At 38.0% G+C, this 18,726-nt stretch overlaps 1 protein-coding gene across 5 annotated transcripts in view; it reads right to left on the minus strand.

Moving 5' to 3' along the window:
* Positions 1–248: 248 nt before the first annotated feature.
* LOC311446069 (septin-2) overlaps positions 249–18,726 on the minus strand; it is a 38,404-nt gene continuing 19,926 nt past the window's right edge. For 4 of the 5 annotated variants that reach the window (XM_084538813.1, XM_084538814.1, XM_084538815.1 and 1 more), the window contains exons 8-13: positions 18,491–18,592; positions 17,510–17,655; positions 16,392–16,475; positions 15,329–15,386; positions 8,746–8,839; positions 249–1,043 (exon numbers count right to left, since the gene is read on the minus strand). In XM_084538813.1, the coding sequence (XP_084394939.1) occupies positions 8,771–8,839; positions 15,329–15,386; positions 16,392–16,475; positions 17,510–17,655; positions 18,491–18,592 (459 nt within the window). In that variant the 3' untranslated portion in view covers positions 249–1,043; positions 8,746–8,770. The remainder of the gene's footprint in view (positions 1,044–8,745; positions 8,840–15,328; positions 15,387–16,391; positions 16,476–17,509; positions 17,656–18,490; positions 18,593–18,726) is intronic. The other variant, XM_084538817.1, reaches the window with a different exon arrangement.

The raw sequence follows: 18,726 nt of genomic DNA on the forward strand, positions 1-18,726 counted from the left end.
TACAGAAGACAAAGTACCTTAATCCCACATTTGCAAGATAATTTACACTTACGTGTATATAATACACACAAGACTACAGAAGCATGCAAAAGAGCTATAACGACATACAGGAAACAGCAACATTCATGAATTCCTACACGAAGGTGCGTGATCAGATTTTCCAATGTATTTACTGACCTAAGCAATGTCAGAAGATGCCTAATGGACTTTGCAAAAACAGCTAAAAACAACAAGAAACACCGCAAAAATTCAACTTTTTCCACATCCATACATTTATTACAAAACCTCAATGAAAATTAGTGTCATGGTATATAAAAGGTTCGGTACATGCCATCACTCAGCTGAGAGAAAAATGCCTGTGGTAGGAATTCTTGCAAGCAATACTTGAGACCTGAAGACATCTTCAGAGGCATCCACAGAAATCTCTGGCATGCATAGTGTTCACAATATTTTAAGGCACGATGATTTAGAAGAGCCAGCTTCTCTGCATCACTGGTGTATGGTCCATGTTTGTATATTTTCTCATACATCACACAAACACAAGTCACCAGAGAGGAAGCTTAAAAAGTAATTGGATCAGAGAGAAAGTTATGAAGAAACTGATACAATACAGAATGGCTTAAAATAGCAAGTGAAAGTTACGATACTGTGCAAACACATACATTTACTGTAAACAGGCCACAAAGTCTTTTAGAATTAATCACAAAACGGTTCAGAAGAATCTAGCAGATACACGATTAACTCCTTAAACCCAGCACAATGACTAGCCCAAACAGCGTACTCTATGCATTTCTGTATCAAAAGGTATAGGAAGGATAATAAAAACACATTGATAAGTATGAAGACAGTGTTACCAAAGTACTCAAAAAAGATACAATATAACTTGATTAACATTGAATATATAAAACAAGCAGTTTTACAACACAATCTTCAGACTTTGTGTTTGTTTTAACGCAGGTCTTGATCTGCGGCATCTTGCATTTGAACGTTACCACTTGGTCAAAGAAAACAGAGCACCCATCCACTTAGAGAAGTGTATACTGCTGTGAACGAAAGTGGAAAACAAAGAGCATTAGAACTGACAAATTCTCAGCACCGGAGCGTTTTTGGCATTCTGACCCCCTCCTAGCAAGCAGCGTAACGCAGGGAGCAGGGCACCAAGTTGCAGCTGCAGAGACCTGTGCTAGGACTGGATCGACTGAGCTGGCTGATGACTACGGCGAGTTCCTGACGCAGTTTGGCCCCAGATATTTATCACAAATGTCTAATAAAAGCACAAACAAGAATCTATTTTTAGTCGCATACTTTCTTAGGCACCCACACTCCCTCTAGCCTGTGAGAACACGAGCACTGTTAGGGCTCATCCAAACAGTAACACAAGAGATCAGCCCCTGCCGCCTGTTATGTGAAGCATTACTCGTGATGACAAAAACTGAATTAAAAAAAAATATCATCTAAACATGGCTAAAAATAAGCAGCAAGATTAATATTACGTATGAACACTCTTATGACACTGCTTAGGTAAAACAGGAAAGCAACCATTTTCCCAAGGCTTCATACAGCAGCACTGATTGACGTGGCTGGAGGCAGGGATATTGAGCTATCACTTCAGAAATGACCAGTTCTGGATGTCTTTGCAGTCACTTGCCAATTGAAAAGGCTGCTACCAAGAAAGCAGAATTCCAGCTTCTCCTGAAAATTAAGCCCTGCTTAAAAAAGCCGTGGCAGGTTTAGAAGTTGGGAGACCCCTCTGGTTCTCTAGTCCCAAAAGTACTTATTCACAAGAGGAAAAAACAGCTTAATTGAAACATTCATCTGCATGGAAATAAAGAAATACCCTAGAAAACATTGCTGTGCCAAGGAAAGTACGGTGCAACACCCATCCAGACTGCACTTACTGATTACAGTTGGGATAACAAGGAAAGGAAGCTGACAATTGGGGTCCTTTGCTGTTTATGTATTGAAAAAAATTCCCACTGTGAGAATGGCAGTTACCTAACATCTCAAGTAGGCCATCACTTCACGTAACCAGAACAAGCAAGCCAGCAGTAAGCTTTAAAGCCAGAGTCCATGCATTGCTAACCATATTCGATATTAAAATGCAAAACTACCCTCATGCTACACTGTTAGGTCAAATATGAAAAAGAAACTAAATTCCTGATATGGAAGGCATATCAAGAGGAGGTGGTAACTGATTTCACAAAAAGACTGGAGTTCCCAATAAACGTGAAGGCTCTGGTTATAAGCACAAGCGTGTTGGTGTTACCAACATCAGCAATGCAGCATCTGTTTTTGTTATTATGCTTGTGCAACATCACTGGGCGAAGTATGCTTGTGTGTTTTCAGTGTGGATTCATTTCACTGCTTTCTTCCTAATCTCCTCATGATGCAATACCTTATGAGACATTAGGTTGATAGTGTTCATTACAGATTTTATCTCCACTTTTATGCATGAAGACTCCCCCATACGTATCTTTATTAAATGCCTCCACCTGCAACATGAAGCCCCGTTATTTGATGTAACGCAATAAACACATTTCTGCAGTATGCCACTAAAACAGAACCAGAAAGGAGCCTAGCCAGCACTACATACACATGCACCCTGATGCACATCTTCAGAACACTGATTATCCTACATTTGTAAAGGTTTCAGAAGACTTTGGAAGGAACAGGCTTGTTTTGCCCCCCTTCGGTTGCTTCAAAGGACACCACTGTAACACAGGGCAGCTTGACACATCTCCCCCTAGAGTCCTCAGTTCCCAGGGAGGGAAGTTTTATAACCAGTTACATTTTCTTACTGACCTAAATTCTTTTTCTTCAAGTATCACCCATTTTATGTTGCAGCTACAACCATTTTGCTTTCCAACCCCTAGCAAGAGCTTTGAAAAATTGAGTCTTTCCACAAGGCTTGTGCTTTATAGTTAAACCCTGGAGCTTCTGTATCAGAAAAAAAAAAAATAAAAAAATCTGGAACCTTTATTAGAACTCCTGGAAAAACAAAACCATTAAGTACTAGATAAAACCAATATCCTGTTGTTTGCTACTTTTGATTCATGTTGTTACAACCTCAGTTTGGGTTATAGTTAAATTTGTCATTCTCTGGTGAGTCTCATGCTTCAAGTTTGTTCCATTTCCTTTTGCTAGTCTGTAGCAACACCTTTTATTTCTCCATAATAAATGCCATCAGCCAACTATACAGTTACAAAACTGGCTTTTGAACTGTTTTCCAACATTTATCAGTTAATTTAATGTGCTAATAGGCTTAATGTGCACTGAGTCACATATATATGAGGCTCCAAGCTCCACAACTATTACAAAAGTTTCTCTGAAAATGCTTATGGAGTAAAAAGCTGCCTGAAGCATTTAGAGGCCCACCACGATAACACGTCAGGCCTTGGCACAGCCCTAGTAAGTCTGCGTGCTCCCCTCCTTGGCCTGCTAGTGCCTACAAAACTCTAGCAGTGAGTGCTTCCCTTCACCCTCTGCATCCAGTGCAGAGTGTCACTGAGATATAATAAAAGGTGGAAATACTTAAATTGTATCATTCCTGAGAAATCAAGCCTTTCAGAGGCAGGAATGCAAGGTACCACTGCATATTCACAGGAACTGTACATGTCACTGCACTGTGGCCTTAATCTTTCCCAGGGCATGTACATACTAGTAAAAAAAAAAATAAATAATAATAATAATAATAAAATAAAAGGCATTTCCACTCACTCTGACATTTCCCCACAAACACAGGATTTCTGCAGGGACCCGCTAGGAATTTGATTTGATCTGCTCTCTATTCAGGGATCACTTGGCAAAAATCAAGGCAATTTGCATGAATCTATTTACTTACATTTTTGTGTAATTATGTGAAATTATCAGAAAATTTGCTTTTGGGTGTTTCAATTGTTTTCATTTTACATTTTGCAAACTCATCGTATTCCTTGGAAAGCTTTTAAGTCTGCAAAATGGAGACTGTTTTTGTTCTGGGGAGGTGGGAGGGTCGTTTCTCTCTCTGCTCTCCTCTAGAGGGAACAGAGCAGTTCTGGAAATTGGTCTCAATGGGAATGCAATTTTCAAGATGCATCTATCCTAAGAGTTAGAAATGAGACATCATTTCTATTCCTTATTGAAATAGGTCTTGACAAATTCCAGGAAGTTTTGCATACAGAAATTGTACAGAGAAGAAAACCCAAGCGAGGTTCTTTAAATAGACCATGTGTAGGTACAGCAGGTTTACCGACCTGATTAACTCCTCAGTCTTACCATATTAACAATACGTATTTTTTCTGTACAGTGTTTTGAAGACTACCACTTCAACAAAGTGCTACCTAATTTCCTACTGGGAAGAGCTGAACTGATTATTTTCTGTCAAAATCCACAAGCAGAGATAGTGTAGAACAGCCCAGGTCACAATCCAAGCACAACATCACCTCTTCTTAAATTCCTGGATTGCAAGTGGAAGACGACTGATCTACCGGTTGAGAGCAGTATGGACTAATAGAGAGGTGTCAGATATTTTTAGATGAAAGAGTTCAAATGGAAGCTTTGTCATTCTCTATGATGAGGATTAAAAGCCATGTAATGTCCATAACCTGTAAGTATGCCTAGCTGTCTCCACATTATGCACAAGGGCAGGCAGGCACCAACTCCAAGTGGGCAGGCACCAGCCCCAAGGCAGCTCTTACGGACACTGCTGAGATCTCTGTATCTGAGTTAACATCAAGGTCCTGCAGAGCCACACCAAGTCAGTGCTGTACAATAGCAAGGGGAAAATGTTGATTTTAAATCAGAAGTCAAGTCTAAAGGAAACTAAAATTTGTGCTAATCCATCAATGCAGGGTTTGTTGAACAACTCCAAAGTTCAAAGAGCTGGAAAGTGCTGGAGAATGACAGCGCTCCGCTAGGCCAGTTTTTGGCTAGAGAAACATCCCCCGGCAGTGCCAGGTGCTTGTTCCAAATAGTACAACTTTGCCAAAGCTCCACATTCTCTAGGCTTTCAATTTCAGCTGCCAAAAACTACAACATGATCTTTACTTCCTCAAATGACATTTCTCATCAGATCAATTCGGCATTCAGCAGCATCATTTTAGAAGGCTGGTTGCTATGACAATGCTTTGTGGAGCTCTGTTAAATGCTGTCAATTCATAGGTTGAAAGAACTAAAGAACTGGCTGTTTGGGGCCTTCGGAGCAGTTCTTATCTAGAATCAGAACAGTGTTAGGGAGCTCAGAACGCTTTAAAGTACTCATGGAAATCACGAGCTTTACTAAAGAATTAACATCCTACAGATATTTTAAAATGCCTTTTTTCCCCAAAAATACATTTCCCTAACCATAACTGTATTTCCAGCTGGCTATATTTGTTTTCCATTGCCTGGTTTCTGTTACTGCTCTGTCCCACTGTGATCTTGAAGCTGTGTACCAGACAGACGATTCAGATTTGTAAGAATAACAAGAGGAAAACAGATTGCAAAGACCCACACTTTCAGAAACAGAAAAGGAAGGGGAAAAAAAAGCATCAATAAACATCTCACTTTACAAAAATAACTGCAGCTTTTCATAACAGTTGCTCATCTGAGATAGGTTCAGAAACTAGTAAATATGCTGTTAGGGTTACTGCAGACTTACTTCAACAGGCGAGAAGCATTTCATATTGGAACCAAAAATTAAACCGCATTTTTTTGTTTTATTTTCTGGTAACTTCAGATCTTCACCTCCTTTCTCTCTGAGCTTTCATTTGAGCTGCCTAATGTAAGAAGCAATAAGCCCCTCCACTTTACAGCAGTCTTGCATTTTGGAAGCAAGAAATGTGGAAATTAAACTTGTCCTGAAGTCTTTATTGTGCTCCACATGGACTCATAAGACTAACATATCAACAGTTAGGGGAAAAATGGTTCCTGCTTATTCTACCTTTATTCTCACGTCTGGCTGTGCTCTCACTGCCTGCTACAAACAGCTCTACGTGCACGATTTGTAGAAAATATTTAGGTGGAAAACTGCTCTGAAAAGCTCTTAATCACCACTATCATGTAGAGTAAGTACTCTCAGACTTGTGTCAAAAACTGCACTTGGCACTATGGTTGCTACTGTCCACAAAATCATCTTCCTTTCCTCAGTCTCCACCAGTGCTTTTCTTCACTTCCCCGCAGATGTCTACTTTAAAAAAAAAAAAAAAAAAAAAAAAAAACCAGCCCACTGTGTACAACCTTCACCTATGTCACTCCCCCATGCTTCTCTTACACTAGCCTGAAAGCAAAGGAAACCAAAGGAAACTGCCTGAAGTCAGTTCTCCCTTCACTCCTTCCATAAACCTTTAAAGACACCTCTATTCAAATAATGATAACAATAATGATAATAATGACCAGATAAACCAGACCTTCCTTCCAGTCATCCCTTCTTTACAGCACTTCATGCTATACAGACTTGCTGGTCTTCGGGGCAAAAATCTGATTTCACCTTTATCATCGTGCAATGCCAGACTCTACGGAAAGCCCCAAAACATTCAGCAACCTTCCCCACCCCATCCCAAAGTACATCTGAAGGCCAGAAGTGGGTGGGTGTTTCACAAATTCGGACATCACCGCATTTAATTTTCCAGCTGTTCACTGCCCAGCTCTTACCCATGAAGACACTTAGACCACAGTGTTCTTTTTCCAAAAATACCTGAAAACACCTTTGTGCAAGCTTTACAGAGATTTAAAGGATTTCTGAAGAAAATGTATAAATATGTATTTGCCCAAAATAATAACAGTGACTTCACATGTTGTCCACGAAGTTACTTATTTTTCTCAGTGTAAAGATAAGTGCAAAAAAGCAACAGGAAGAGAGAGAATGCTTCCAGTAGCAGTACTGTCAGAGGCTAATACTTAAATTCTCGTAGAACTAGAGCCTAAGAGATGCTCGAGATAAGCTGAGATAGAACAAAAAGATACCAAGTATATTTTGATACGTGTTGACATTTCTGTTCTGTTAACTACTGTGTTAATTACAGGTTTCCTGCTTTCTCTGGAAATAATGTATTCAATAGAACAGCACAAATAAATTTGATGGGAATAGTGGAGGTTGAAATCATCATTCCTCCTTATCTGAAGCCAGTTAACATACATGAGAGAAAACTTCCCTAGGGATAAGTTCTTGATGAGGATTCACTTCAGCGTACTGATGGGCTCATACAGCAAGACTCCAGTTTAGCAGGACTGCAGCTGCAGTTCTGACTGTGCATATTAGCCAACGAGTTATATTAAAGTCTATCAATCAATATCTGAAAGGTTACAAGAAGTTTTCAAAACACTTTCCTGAAAGCAATCTATCAAACAATACAATTTCCCTAGCAGCTGCAGAAATCTAGCTTAGCAGATTCCAAAAAAAAACAGGAGGACCTTTGCACATGAAGACGTCACTCAAATCCTTCTCAACTTTTTTCATATTGACTATTTCAAACTTATTATTTGGTTCAAACTAAATCACTACAAGATCACATAGCCTAACCTGGAAAGATTTCCTGCTTAATATATTTAGTGATCCAAGATGTATTTCAGATTAGTAAACTATCTAAAAAATCAAATTTCACTTGGACACACATAAGCACGCTCAGAACTTTGTTTACTTATGTAGCCATGGCTGCGAATTCAGTTTGGGACACACCATGCTGCAATTTGTTTTCATAAATACCATATTCAGTATTGCCAGAAGCTGTGAAACACATGGAATCTGGTGCCATTGCCGGCTAACCCTTACTGTGAGCCCTCAGATGCCAATTTCAGACATCCTATGCTCTGCAAGCAACTATAGACAAGGCAATTAGACTTAGGGTGCTTTTTTCTTACCAAATATAAGTTTAAAGGATGCATGTTATTAAATGTGATTTGTAAGTCACAGAAATAATTGAGCTTGCTTGCAAATAGCAATAGTAATTTACACTATATCAGGTTTCCTGCATCAAACAGCTTTTATCACAAGATGCCAGAGTCTGGCCTTATGATAAAGTCAGCAAGAAATCTTGGGACCTTCAGTTCAAGCTAAAATATTTAACAGTCTGCATAATTACCAGCTCCTGTCTGAGGAAATGAGAGCTTTATGTCAGACACTGATATCACATACGGTGCACAGTCAGCCACAAATTAACCTCAGGGTTTAAATTTCCAGCTGTGGGAATATATATCTTAGTATGAAAGTTGGAAGACTTGATGCGAAGACTCCCCTGCCCACAAGATTTGGAATTGTAAGAGTAAGAAACCTAAGTCTGAATGACTTCTTTCCCTTAACTACTTCACTGAAAGATCACAGTACACATACCATTAAAACCATCAACTTCTGCTTAAACAGGAATCCAGTAAGTAATCTTGTTCCTTAGGAGATTCTTTATTTATTTATTTAATATAAACAGGAAGACTGAAGGTTCAAATAAAGGCAACAAAAATCTCCTTATTTTAGGCTTGGAATGTTGGCAGCTGCCACAAGGTCATACGGGATAATATAATCCATTTTATTCAAGCTTTACATTCCAGAAGACCAGCAATCACAACTGGAGTACTAAACTGAAGTATTAAGCAACAAGATTCCTCATATTCTATGTTTTATTCTTGCATTTAAAAGGGAAATTTTGCCAGAAAAGCTGTAGAAAGCAGAATTTCTGAAGAAACCGTATTTGCTACAAGATTTTTGCACTCACTCTGATGTGCCACAGAAGTGCAAAACTGACAACAGTCACTACAAAAATCTTATGTAGGAGGAGTAAAATGTCAGAAAAGTCATACCTGATGCATCCAGATGTTAAACATCTTAATCATCACTGGGCTTCATCCTCATTTGGGCTTGCATCTGTGCAATCATCTCCTGCATGCGGCGCAGCTGTAAGAGAAAAACACCCACATGTTTAGGACAATTTCTCTTAAACTTCAACATGGAGTCCAAAATCCTGGAAATTTTACATCTTTTTCTTCCATAGTACAAAGCAGATCCTATCTGCATCCTTTTAAGCTAGAAATGTTAAATTCAATCACATAACTGAACACTTTGCTTCTCCTATCCCAGATTCTTTAGAGCATTACATCCAACTTTCACAAGAGTTTTGTAAAAATACTTAAGAGAATTAATCAATAAAATCCAAATCTTTTGAAGCTAGCAATGTTTGCAGCTGTTTGCACCCGTGAATTAATATTTATTCTAGGATAAAGAAAAAACATTCCCATCATGTATGTACAGAGATACAATGCTTGAGTGAGGTGAAGAAGCTTTGCTCTGATACAAGCACTCAAAGCACACTATCCTTCATGAATACTCATCTTGTGGCTAACCAGATAATTACACAAGTTTTTAGAAACAATAACAGCCAAAATTGCCAACAGAATTTAAAAACTTCTTCAAAGGCAACACAGAAAGATGCTTATAAAATTTGGAAAGACAGGATAAACATATTTTTTTTTTTTTTGTTTTTTAGTATCTAAATGATGACATTTTCTTGGAAATAACTGTTTTTCATAAAGACATTTTCTTAGGATGCTGACAAGTTAATTTCCATGTAATAAAAAAATGCTTGTTATGTATCATGCCTTTTTTATCCTTTTTTTTTTTTTATATATATCATGTTTTTTTTTTTTTTTTTTTTTCATTTTTTCTTTCTTAACATTCCTAAGAAAGAATAAGAAACACTAAGGCAGATTTTAAAAATGCATATGCAAATACCTCTAATTTGGTATACAAATAAACAGGTGTTCTGTCGTAAAAATTGGAAAAAATAGGCTGCAATTTCCATGCACGCTGTATAAAATGATGCCATTTCAAACTGAAGATCACATAATGGATCTGCTGCTTGCATAGCAAATGCTTATTATTCTAAGAATAATTGTATTGTTTTAATACTCTGCCATTAAGCTTTATTCTTCAGGAATAAATACTTAGAGGATAATCTTCTTGGGGGGGGGGGAAAGGGGGGAGGTGGGGAGGAAGATGATGAAACATTTCAACTCACAATGCACTGTGTAAACAACTATACTGTATTTTCATCCAGGCAATCATAATAGCCACAGAGATACTAGTTACTTCATTACATTCAATCCAGAATGATCTGCAGTGTGCGTGCAAGTAAATATATGCAGTGTTGAGCTGTCTTGATTGTTTTAAACACAAAGAAACATCATGGAACAGGGATAGAATAAGCTAAAGGTGCCTCTATCACTTTTTCTTGCCTTACTTCAGATGTGGGTTTGGGAAAGAGTAAGAGAAAAGACGTGCAGGGATCGGAGCATAGCTGGAGGTAGCAGAGCTTGCCTAGAACTAGCTGGCTTCAGACTGGGACACATCTCTTGCTGCAGCAGCACAGAGAAAGGCTAATTCAGGTTCCTGTGACTACAGCACAGATACACCCTGACAGAAGATTCACACAGGAACAGCGTGGTACAGTTAAGTCTGTAGTGATTATTATATATCCGTCTACCTCTTTCTGCTAAACAGTCAAAAGGCCTCTGATCAAAAAGATGACACTGTTGCAGGAAGGAAGAAAAGCAGAAAGTCTCAGAAATGAAGGGTTGCGTTGATTCCCTGGTTCAGGAAAATAAAGTTTCATAGATGAACCTGTACAAATGTAAGACACCTGGTCTTTTGCATTTCCCCTCTGCAGCTTTACCATCAGAATAAAACCAGCCTATTGGAAGCTCGCCTACTTTCCTTCCCAAGAGCACTTGAAACTGAGCCCTGAAATATTCCCAAAATAGCAGCCATTCAGTAATCACAGTGAAAGATACTGCTGCACATGTATTATGGATATTTGCTCAAACACAGCATTCTGCTAATAATCAACATCGTATTTTTAGACTTGATTACATCACCGAGTCTCACATTTTCTTAACCTTAATTGCCACAAACATGCCCACACCATGAAAGAAATCATACGCTGGAAGACTCAAATCTAAGACAGGACAAAAAATTAGATCTGCTCTGCTCCACCATTGAGTAAGATTTTATTTTTACATTTTTACGTAGAGCTCTTGAGATCTACTGGTGAAGAGTTAGTCCTATCCCTTAGTTAAATAATGGCAGGTTGCTGAAGCTTTCAGCATAATTCAGTAGGAAAACCTTCAGGCACACACAAACCTGTTAAACTAAACACGTTGTTGTATCCCATGGCTGTTAGTTCATAGTAAGACATTAATGTCTCCTTTTAATAAGAGAAAGCTGGCCCAAAAATAAAGAAAAATAAAAAGACATTTAAGCATACCTATCTACCAGAGACAACCAGTGTATTTCACTGCATTTTGTTTTGGCTTTTGTTGAGCATTTGATATGCAAACAATCCAGAATGGTTTCTTGTTCTTAAACTGGAGCTTCTCAAGAGCCCTTATCAAACAACTATGCGTTTCGTAACAACATGCTTAACAGGCAACCTATGAGTAATGCTTGATACCACACACTAAAACCTGACCATGCTGAAGTTTGAAGTAATAACTGAGTTCAGAGAGAATGCACGTAAATATCTTAAGAAAATCATTTGCACTATATGAATCCTGGCAGCTCAACTGTAAAATTCACAAACTGGCTCTTCTGTGCCTTCCTTCTTTACTCACTCTTTATGTCAGGACTAAAGCTTAGTTTAATCTATTGTGTAACTACTGGGTATCTATTACATGCAACTGCTGTAGCAATACAGAAAGGACACGAGCTTCTAAAATGAGAGTGAAAGTTACTGAGTTAAAAGTGAATCACACAGCTTCCTAACGGATTCCATACCATTAATACAAATCACAAATAAACAGCTTTGCCAACAAGATTTCATCTGTAATGTTTTGCCCAGAATACAGACAAGCACTGCTCCTGTCTGAACAAGGTGTCTCTTCAGTGACAACCCCACAGATATCACAGGAAAAGCAATGTTAAGAACTGAACACTATTTACTTCCCACTGACACGCTTCTCCTCCCCACACCAAGTATGACTATTTCTGTCCATGCTTTTACATAAAAAGCTCCTAACAGAAGAGGCTGCGAGAATAGGACCAGATGGAAAAATGAAGCTGCAGACTGAATTTTCTAATACACCAGGATGTTCCCACAATAGCTGCTGTTGGTTTAAAATACTTTCAGTACCAAAGAGTAGAACTAAACTTGTTAACTGAGGACAAGAAAAATACTCCTGATAAGGTTGCCACATTGGAAAAGCGGCTAACAGAAAGCTAAACGTATACTTTCATAGCATGTGCTAACACTATAAATAACAGAAGTCACTATGGTCACAGCCATCATGCTACATGGGCAGCAAGGACTGTTCTTTCAAAGAACAGCTCAAAAGGACAAAAAACGCAGTTACTCAAAAAAAATCTTCTTCACTCCAGCCTCCAAGGGATTCCCACTGCTAATCATCTGCTAAGGGCCATCTTCTCATGATGTGCTCCCAGGACTCACTTCACAGAAGTCTGCATAAGGTGCACCTCCTTCCCCCTACCTTGGGTAATAACGGTCGACAAAACCAAATTAAACATTAGAGCTGTTTCTATTTCTGTCAGGTCTGGAGGCCTTTATCAGCAGTCACGCTGCCTCCCCACATGAAAGTTTTCACCTTATCTTTCATGAAAATACTTACGCAAATACCTGCAATTCCAGCCAGCTACCGACACATGGAAGCATTTGGCACACCCTCACCTGCCCACGGGGCTGCTGCGAGACCCTGGCACTGCAGGCTGCCCCCGAGAGGGCTCCCATACTAAACCTATGGCAGAGTTCTTGATCTCAACTGCCAAAGGGCTAAAAACAATTTAGGAAGTAGGACAAAGAAAATGTTAACATGGCGATTAATTCTCTCATATTCAACCAATTGTTGACCAACCCCTCTGAAGACACTGGAGCCTGAAGTCTCTGAGTAGCTCACTGGAGGGGAGGAAAGAGAAAAACCTTGTTCCGTGCTGTTTTCACATAATCACAGCCGTAACATTTTTCTGGAAGCATTCCTTCTCAAAAAACTTTGAAAGATTCTCATTACAAGATATTTGCAGGGTAGGAGAAGTATTGCACAACACTATAAACTTTCCTAAGTTTGGGCGCCCATTTACACCACAATGTCAAAATAATCTGAACTGCAGCGTGTTTACAGGAAGGAATGTGGATACCTTTAGTCTCATTTTCACTTCCCAGCTCAGAAAAACAGATCATCACTTGCAGATGAAGAAAAAGCACAACCAGACTGAGCAATAAATCCAAAATGACAGATTAGCTATTCCAAATTGCTGAACTGGGGACCACTTCCTTTGGCATAATAAAAGATCACTTAAAAGTGATGCCTTGATAATGATGATCCTGGCACTAACCCAAGCATTCATTCCTTCCAAGGTTATATAAACCTTAAAAAACTGTAAATAGAACTTCAAGCACCGTTACTGATGGGAATGCAAAACAGGAGGGGAAATGGATATTTGTTTTCTCTGCAAAGGCCATGGAATGCAAACCCATTTCCTCTGTGCCTCTTTCCTCCACAGACTTTTCCCAGTCCGAACCATCGGGACGATACAGAGATGAAGGGATTTCATACCAGCTTATCTACAGAAGATTCAGCAAAGCCTCTTTATCTCTTCAAGACAATAGAATGCAGAGCTTAAAAAATCTACTTGTTTTTTCAAGTTCTATCCTAATCCTCTGCAACTTCAGCAGCAGTTATTCAGAGATGATTACTCCCAGAGGGAACATGCAGAGATCATCCTCCAAGAAATTCAAGACTTCCCCTGCTTAGCCATAATATATAAGAACTACATTACATACATGCATGTAAAAACTACATATTCGTTCACATGGAGCAGTCAGCATAGAACAGTATATGATGATGTGCTTACTGTATCAACAGTTTCCAGCAGAAACGGTTACAGCAGTTTTTTTTCAGGTGTAAACCTGAAGACAAATAGTTCTAGAAAGATACTTAAGTTTCTACTTAACTGTTAGGCAAGTATAATTCAGTTTAAATAAAATAAGGAGAAACAGTTATCACTTAAACTCTTTAAGTGTGTCACGTGAAACTTTGAAACACTGGATTATAAAAAAGTATTTCCAAGCCATGCTCTTGACCTTTCCAAAGCATCTAGTACTCTCTGCTGTCAACTGATGGTCTGCTGTTGTTTTGCACATAGGTCAGTGAATCCAAAGCAGTCAATTTGTGTACAGAACACTTGCAGAAGCTCCACTGCCCTAAACACATTTCAACAATATAGCTGCATTTTTATCACTGCACAATTTCAAGTTTGTCGTATTTATTCTCTGATAATTCGTATTATTAGCTACTAGTTATGGTGATAAATACAAAAAAAAAATCCTAAAAGGAAATGCAGAAGCAGCTGATTATGTCAACATGCCAGGTAACCAGGGTTAGCTATTTTTAAATGTGGATGCTACAAAGGAAAAAGGAAATGCATAGACTGAAGTAACTATGCTCCATTAGCTTGCGTGTACTGGAGTCTGAATGTTTCATCTCAGAAACACACAAAATTGCCTGTATTTTTATTTATAATTTCTTACTCTAAATCACTGCATGTATGCATCGGCCTTTTAAATCATGAGTCCTCCATTTATGGACTTGGATCCAAGCTGAATTGGATATAAGAAGGATAAATAGGAAAAAACAACAACAACAAAAAAAAATATCTTCCAGTTGGCAGAAAGTGTTGCCACAATGAAAGCAGTCATAAGCCTTGGCAGTGTACTACTTGAATTTAAATACTAGGCTAACAATCTCTGAATCTTTAGAACTTCAGAATAAAAATATTAGGTTGAAAGGCTTAGCAGTAACTTGAAAGCAGAGTAAGAAATCAGGGACTGAAAAGATCAAATCCATAAATTGACTGATACAAAAGAAATATTAGGAGTTTTCTGCTGCAAGCTGAGACTGAAATGAAAAAAACATGCACATTAATTGTATCACGGGATTTTTAAGACTTGGTAACCTTTTTCTACTCTGTAGCCACTTAATGCATGGAGAAATTTATTGCTAACATGGTTGTACTAAATCATGAACATCAGAAATGACATTAGTTTACCAGTCTACCCCAACATATGTTGAAAAAAACACATGTAGCTGACAAATATAAATTGACTTCTTCGCTTAACAAAAAATAGAAATTATGCTTTGAAGAAATCAGCATATGTACTGGAAAAGAACAAAACCCTGCCTACACAACCAGGAGTCCACACACTACCTACTATCCATATTATACAATTAACTTTGGATGGGCAGCCTGTATGCTCAGATTAGGTCTTATTTTTCACAACTCTCATCTTACACTCTCTGGGCAGTAGTTGATGCAGAATACTGAAATTGGAGCATGGCATATTATATAAAAGAACAAGAAGTTTTAGAAGCTTTGCCTTACCTCAGCTTCTTTCTGCTGGAGGATTCTATCCTTGTCTACAACTTCTTCTTCAACAGGCCTGTTGGACAAAAGAATGAATTGATGGTCTAAGATACAGAAGAAAAAGTCTGCAAGAACAGATTGAAGGCTCATATTTCAGTTAATATAACAATGAAACAGCATGCATGCCTTCTTACAGGGAACAGAAGACATTGTTAAACTCACTGGCATCCCTTTTGTAAAAATGCCACCTTCTATCTGTTCTTTGCCTACTTTGCATTCTGTTATTTCCACCCTCTAATTTTCTTCTTCAGTTTCTTAAAATGGGATTAAACAGCAAAAAAATCCTATAGCAATGAAGAAGTCACAAGATTCCTCTGCCACCTGTCTATACTACAAAATCATTCATAAAAGCAGCTGTGAAATAACTGCTTAAGCTATTTCCTTTCCTCTAGGATCAAAAAGCTTAGCTGAATACTTAACAAGTAAAACATGGAGAAGAAATAGTTGCTATCAAGAAAGATGTAGCATGAATAGTTGTGGATTTTTTTTTTGCGTCAAATCTGCCAAGGACAGAAGCTTTACAATTAAAAAAAAAGACTACCATAAAATTGGGCTCAACTTCTCTCTGTAGCTATACATGAAGAAGTACAAAGGAATAAGGAAAAAAGCCAGCATGGCAGTCCTGAAATTACTAGAGAAGCAACATTCTACTTAATCAGATAGACTGTGTCCTATATAAAAACAAACTCCAGGAGGCATATTGTTTTTCCAGGTAGACATCATTAAATAAAAACCTATCTTGCTTGCAAGTCCATTGCTTCTCTATGCATAATTCCATCTGAAAGCATAGCGAAAAGGGAATGGATATCAAAACAAGACCAGCTGTTTGTTAGCAGGGCACTTTGCAAGTTTTAACTCTTCAAGAAAATAATCACATGTTTCACTAACTCCACAGACTGAAATCTCATGAGAAATAATGAGATACAGGGGAGGATTAGTTAGGAGGATGAGAGTGTCAGATACCACAGAGGAAAAGAAGAGACTCACCAGTAACAGGGCCCAGAGGGACACACATACTTACTTGCCAGTTCGTTTTAGCCTCTCTGAACGGAAGTTCTCATAGTGCAAATCTTGGGTCACCTCCTGCAGGTCCTGCATGTGCGTTCTAGAATGAGCAAAGGGCTATTGAACATTTTGTCCTTCTTGTCAAAGGGAAGAGAAACACCCTTTTATCTTCCATTTTCATTTTATATAATGGATATACTCACTGGAACATTAATTGCTGTACACTAAGTCTGCCATAAAGCTAACCAGAACACTGCTTTCATGTTCACTGGTCTTCGAATTCATAGTTTGGTGTCCTACCAATATTATTAAAACACAGAAAGTGTGCTGTCCTTTTCTTGTTCAGTTATTACTTTATAGGATTTTTTTTACATGAGCCTGAAGCACAAGAACCTCGTGAAGACCATTATCTAAAAAGGTAGATTAATTACTAAAATATTTTTTGACACTTAAGTGCTGTTAGCTATAATTTGTAACTGAAAACTAGGCAGCGTTCCCTGGCTAACGGAACAGCTGACATGGCATAACTTTCAATTGTCAAAAGAGAAGAAAACGCTTGCTAGAAATGATGACCAGTAGAGGGCAATCCCTGCCCAGCAGAGAGTAAAACTCAAAATTCACAACAAAATTCAATTTGCAACAATACCGAGACGTCATAAAAATTATTTAAAGCTATCTACACTGGCAGAATATTTGTATCAGCTGAAGTCATAAAGGGTGAAAGTTATCGCATTTAACAAAGGATTTCCCATGCTGGCAGGAAATCTGAGCTTTGCGTTTACAATACTCATCTTCATAGATTAATCAATCATTTTTGTATTTTAAAAACCTATCTGCCCCACCCACTGCACTATAAGAAAACTTCAATGTACATGTAAAGCCATAAAAGCAGTTAACATAAGATATAAAAGCTATTAAATGCATCTTACAAGAAAATATTTTCTAAATTTTGCATTAAGTCAGATCAGAGGATCATAGAAGTAAATCAAGCTGCAGGAGTATGCAAAAAAAAAGTCAATCTACACTGCCACCAGGACAACCACTGAATTCAAGAATATAGGTTCTTATGACTCTCTAGTCATTGTAACAGAATTACATCACCACAGGAGATGGGATAATTTTACCATTACTCACACCAGCATTGTGCGTAATTTAAGGAAATCATTGTGCTCTGGATTTTCAACTTCAACAACTCCCCAGGGATACAGACGGCCTCTGATTTTCTTCCCTTTCACCTCAATAAGTTGATTGGATCCAATAACAGCAAAGGGAATGCTAGCCTAGTTGAGACAAAGCAAAACAAGTTACTGTGTTGAGTTCTGATTGGCTATGGGTTTTTTTGTGGGTTTAGTTGTTTGCTTTTTTCTTTTGAGGAAAGTGCAGAAGTATTATAAGTAACAGACAGGAGACAGGGAAAGGAAGTGTTGACAAACGTATTTTACTAAAACCCTTCTACGTGAGAAAAATAACAAATCCTATTCTGAACAATGCAACCTCTCATTATTAATACCTGCAGTCTTGTTAGGATCAGTTTGTCTTAACAGAACTTGAAAAGGAAATGACGCTTTGCTTTAGGAACACTTGACTGTTGTTGAAATACAGTTTGGGCATAATGTGTCATCTGACATAACATCATGCATGGAAAACAGCCAACAGAAACATACTTCAGATTCAGATTAAAGTATCTGGAGACTGAGAATTTCAGATATGTTCTTCAAGCATCTTTGTAAGTATCACAACACAAAGAGGAAATGACTTCATTAAAACCCTTATTATCTATTCTAACAAGAGGAAAGTTGTTAATTAGTATAGTAACTGCACATTCCCTTTTGCTTACATGTTAAAACATTTGAGTCAGAAAACAGACAGCAACTCACAGTTCTTGGTGAACAGTTGCTTACACTTAAAAAATAAAAGTTGTAACACTACATTTGGAACTCTGACAAAGCAAATGGACTAAAAAGGATTATAGTTCACAAAGAAAACATTTTCAATGTATTGAAATGTAAGAAAACTTTTCAATACATATTATAAAGGAATGAAGTATTTTTAGCACACAGTAGGCCTGCATAGTTACTGCAGCAAAATAATAAATTGAGAAATAGTGATACTTGCCTTTAAAACTCTGGTTTGTTCTTTAAATTCCTCATCTTCATCAGAATCTGCATCAGGGAGCTGGTAAATTCTAATGCCATGTTCAGAAATCTCATCCAGAACCTGAGGAGTTTACAAAAAAATAGGAAGGAAAATAATAAAATCTTATTTTATTGAAAAGATATTATTAGGATAAAGATATATGCAATAGATCTACTAGACTGTTAAGTATAGAAGTCTCAAAGCATGTTTTTCTG

This window comes from Aythya ferina, assembly GCF_964211825.1.
Source record: "Aythya ferina genome assembly, chromosome: 17".
Lineage (NCBI taxonomy): Eukaryota > Metazoa > Chordata > Aves > Anseriformes > Anatidae > Aythya > Aythya ferina.